The 4152-nt window shown below is 41.1% G+C and overlaps 1 protein-coding gene across 4 annotated transcripts; it reads right to left on the reverse strand.

Annotated features, from left to right (window-relative positions):
* Positions 1-1066: 1066 nt before the first annotated feature.
* Positions 1067-4152, reverse strand: LOC116212431. 4 transcript variants are annotated; one of them, XM_031547046.1, is made up of 3 exons: positions 3765-4152; positions 1556-1787; positions 1067-1393 (listed from the first exon to the last, which is right to left on the reverse strand). In XM_031547046.1, the coding sequence occupies exons 2-3, from the start codon at positions 1688-1690 to the stop codon at positions 1322-1324; spliced, it is 207 nt and encodes a 68-aa protein (XP_031402906.1). In that variant the 5' UTR covers positions 1691-1787; positions 3765-4152; the 3' UTR covers positions 1067-1321. The 4 variants fall into 4 exon arrangements, with proteins under 4 accessions (XP_031402906.1, XP_031402904.1, XP_031402908.1 ...); XM_031547044.1 differs by having other exon boundaries at positions 1556-1792; positions 3765-4120; XM_031547048.1 differs by lacking the exon at positions 3765-4152 and adding an exon at positions 2540-3751.

Raw genomic sequence — 4152 nt, forward strand, 5'->3', positions numbered from 1 at the left:
GAGGGAATAGAATTATAATTCTGATGTTTGGTTTGGTTGAATAAGGAATAGAAAGAACAGGAACAAGATAAAAAGACAGAAATGCCCTTCATATAAATATAATGGGTTTTATAAGATAAATAGATAATTTTAATGACAATTTTTATAATTAATAAAAAATAAAAATTTTAAAAAATATAAAGAAAGGTAATTCTAAAAATTAAAAAATTAAATTAAATTACTAAAAATTGTGTTTATTAATAAAATTAATTATTTAATAATGTAATAAGCATAATTATCTATTTTTATAATTTAAAAAAATAGATAACACACCAAAGGTATTATTGGATCAAAGCTAAGCTGTTGTCCGATTGTCAATTTTACAACATATATAATCATGTTAGGCTATGCTTGGGATTCCTTTAACAATGACAAACAAAATGATTTATCCCAATAAGCACGCCATCAAATGAGACAATTCCAAAGATAATCACACGGTCCAGCCACCTCGTGTGTATGGTCAAATAGGCTTTTCAATATTCAATTTCTTATCTGCTGAGCTCAATAATCAATATGTCCGAAGGAGGCAGGGAACACCTCATAATTTTCTCGTCATCTTCTTCTGTCCTTTTGCGGCAATGGCATGTCAAAATCCGATGGAACACAGATTCGTCCTCTCAGTATCAGATATGGATGGAAGCTTCTGGGATGCCTTCCTTTCCTAAACAAGGTCCCCTGGCCTACAAGGCCAATATATATATCAATTATCATTTTCCAATATTTGATAGTTTTTTTGGTATGCTTCGCGTGCAGTTAGACACCTTCATACCTAAATTTTCCGTGAAGAATACATACCGATCAATATACCTTTTTCATACTTGATCGCAGATCGTAGTCTTTCATACATACTTTCATTTGGTATCTTGGGCTTCAATTCTTCAAGACCCAATCGAATCTCCTTCTTATGGACGTTATCGAACAGCCCCCATTCCAATAGAAATTTCTCGATTTTGAAATGCATCGCAAGCCTTGTCCATAACTTCCCTATCGTAATTAGTGCCAAGCATGTACAATTGTAAGACGTGACTTGAGCGTCAAGTTACATTTTCGAGCAATGATATTTCAACTTGAGAATGTGCATTGCAATTACAAGCAGTGAATTTATAAAAGGAACTGCAAGCATATCAGAATGGCATGTGGAGATAACGTCTAATGCAGTCGAACAACTTAATTGCAATTATCTGGAGAAAGGCTTCTGCCATTCAGACAAGCTGAGTTCTGTGGACATCAAAACGAGTATATAATTCACAGATTCAGTTTAATCTTGTATTGAATTGCAGGCTCATTGGGTCGCGTCAAATGGAGGCAATCGTAGCACTGCTTCCTCTGTCTCGATCGGGTCTGATCTTAATATCTACAAAGGAGAAACAAACGAAACCCAAAATAAGAAAGATCAGATTACTTATTCGATAAGTAGACAGTCTAAAGGCTATCCTTCATACACTATCAAACATATTTACTAGCCTTTGAAACCGTTTTTCACTTGTAATCGAACTGGGAGAGAGAGTGAGAGTACCGGGTCCTGGAGGATGGGTTTTGTGTCGTCCTTAACCGGTCGAAAAGGAGGCTTCTGGAGATTCTGTCTCTTTGGTTCGCTTTGTCCCTTTGTGCTGTTGCTGCTGTGCTTCAATGGCATCTCTGAAGATTTCATGACTTCTGTTCAAGTTTCACGAATCCTGGGTTAGCTTCCGTCAACTTAAAACTTCAGGATAGCAGTCCTTGGAGGGTCCAAAGGTCAGGTCCGACTTCTGAGCTGCGCACGCAATGTGAAGATGATGACGCAGTGTTAGCAAGACAGTGCAGTCGAGAGTCGAGACCGTAACGAATTATCATCATCCTGAGCGCGCCCAGACACACATATTCATGATCATTCGAGGTCACAGGGCATTCAACTAAGAGGCACAGGGCAGATCAATTTCCATGGCTTTCGAGGGATTAGCAATCATTCCCACGAGAAACATGAGACATTCGATTCTAATGGAGAAAGGTTCCAATTTTCAGCATAAATAAGAGCACATCCGGCAGAAGAGGATCACAACTCGAACTATCAGCAGTACGCCATTCTCCGGTTCCCGAAATCAGGAGAATGCTATGAACTCCATGATCAATAGGGGAAAAAAAACAGCTGGCTACACTACAATATAAGCAAACATTGCAGTCCCCATCAATCAATCATCTTAAGTTTGTGCAATGTGCTCAGACAATTCGATTGAACTAAAGCATCAACAAGCAAACCCTAGTTCACAAAGAGAGTGAGTTTAAAATGCCGGAGCCAATCTGACACACTTCCGACCTCATCAGAATAGCGGAGAGTCAACTAACCGAATTCCGGGCATAAATTTCATCCGTCAAATGTCTAAAGGCGAGAACTTTCCACCGAAATTAGAGCTGAAATGGTAAAATCGAAATCCGGGCAGCCAGGCAAAGCAAACGATCAAGAAAGAACGAAAGCCCGTGATTTTTTTTTCTTTTTTCGGGACAAAGAGGTTGCTTTTTTTACCTGCGACAGATGGAAGAGAATCGCTGTTTGTTCAAAGCTCCACAGAGGAAACGCAAGAAAGGTTGGTAGCGGAAGCAGAGCTCGCAAGCGGGAAAATGGACAGCTTACTGCAGTCCCATTTGACTTGGTTCGGAGATAAAAACAATGAGATGCTTCTAGTGAATTTTAAACTTGAACGCACTCCTTATGCCGAATGTCGCACTCCTTATGCCCAATGTCTGGCCGACATTGATGTTGAAGAGCTCTCAGGGGAGGTTCGAATCGGGAGCACGGCTGGAGCTCTGCTAGGGTTTACAATTTTCTTCCGAGAGGAAATGTCCGATCGCTGAGAAGCGAGGCTTTTATGGGATGGCATGCATTGTAATTATCGAAAGAAGATGAGGGTATTTTTGTCCATTCGCCTCCATTTCCGCATCCGGATAAGCTAATCTGGACCGTGATGGGCGGCACCCCTATTTCGCATGTAAACCGGATATGGATCCCGAGTCGGAATAGCTATTCCGCATTCCGTTGAACCAAACGACAAAAAATCTAAGCCGTACGGAATAGTTAATCTGTGCCCTACCTAATCCGGTGAACCAAACATGCCCTAAGGGCATAGGATAAGCAAACTCAAATTACAAATTTTAAACTCCGAATCATTAATGCCAAGATTCTTTATTTTTTGTGCCTAATTTACCCTTATTCTATCTTACCTAATTAATTCTAATTTCCTTTTACCATATAATCTCTACAGTGGCAAATTTGAAAGAAGAGAAACGGTTGGCATGGCTTGTCCTTCGGTTGTCATCTCAGACAGGCACATAAAAAACGACGGCGAGAAGCTGTCTTCAATAAGAACACTTGAAACCAGAGCAATTGACGACAGTTTCAACAGAAATTGAAGTAGAAAGCTGTCCGAGGCTAAAGACAACACCAACCAATTCTAATTTCGGCTATTTCGACATCATCAACCACGAGAAATCGAACAAACCCACAGCCCACCTTCTCCGAACTTGCAGTTCAACATCAATTATCCAAAATTAGACCCCGACCTCATAATTAACCGTTCCATCAGCAATCCGACGCCCAAAACAATATCAATCAGCAGCTAATTCAAACTTAACTCCACAACACTAATCGAACATAACCACACTTAATTTCTTCAAATTAACACTGATATACATACCCTAATATGATATATACAGACCTCAAAACCACGAAAGCGATGACATTCAGACCATACCTGGAGAAGTGGGGGCTGAAATGCGCAAGGACAGTCACCGCAGGCAAGGCCCTCGGACGATTTGGGAATGATGGGCACGCCGAGATCTGCAATCGAGCCGGTCTTCTATCACGAGAGGAACACAGGGAGGGAAATGGCAGAGGAGGGGAGGCTATCAGGCGGAGATTTGCAGAGAGTCAGAGGAGGAGGGGTCACGGGGTTACAGTGGCGAGTGTACTTTCTTTTTGCCCGTTGATGAGGGGAGGGGAGCCTTGCAGAGATGGAGAGGACTCACGGGTTCACCGCGCCCTTGCCTTTCTTCCTTTGCCCGTTTATGGGTTTATCTTTTTGGTTTTAATTTTTTAAATGCAGCGTGGTCGGGCAAATTTGCAGAAATTGACAGGGCACT

Source organism: Punica granatum, chromosome 6 (genome assembly GCF_007655135.1).
Source record: "Punica granatum isolate Tunisia-2019 chromosome 6, ASM765513v2, whole genome shotgun sequence".
In the NCBI taxonomy this organism is placed as follows: Eukaryota; Viridiplantae; Streptophyta; class Magnoliopsida; order Myrtales; family Lythraceae; genus Punica; species Punica granatum.

What these genes read in the sequence shown, in the direction of transcription:
- LOC116212431 (XM_031547046.1), bottom strand. Translation starts at nt 1,690, where the DNA reads ATGAAATCTTCAGAGATGCCATTGAAGCACAGCAGCAACAGCACAAAG. An exon ending in AACCCATCCTCCAGGACCCG is followed by an intron (nt 1,394 to 1,555) that starts GTACTCTCACTC and finishes TCTCCTTTGTAG; the next exon opens with ATATTAAGATCAGACCCGAT.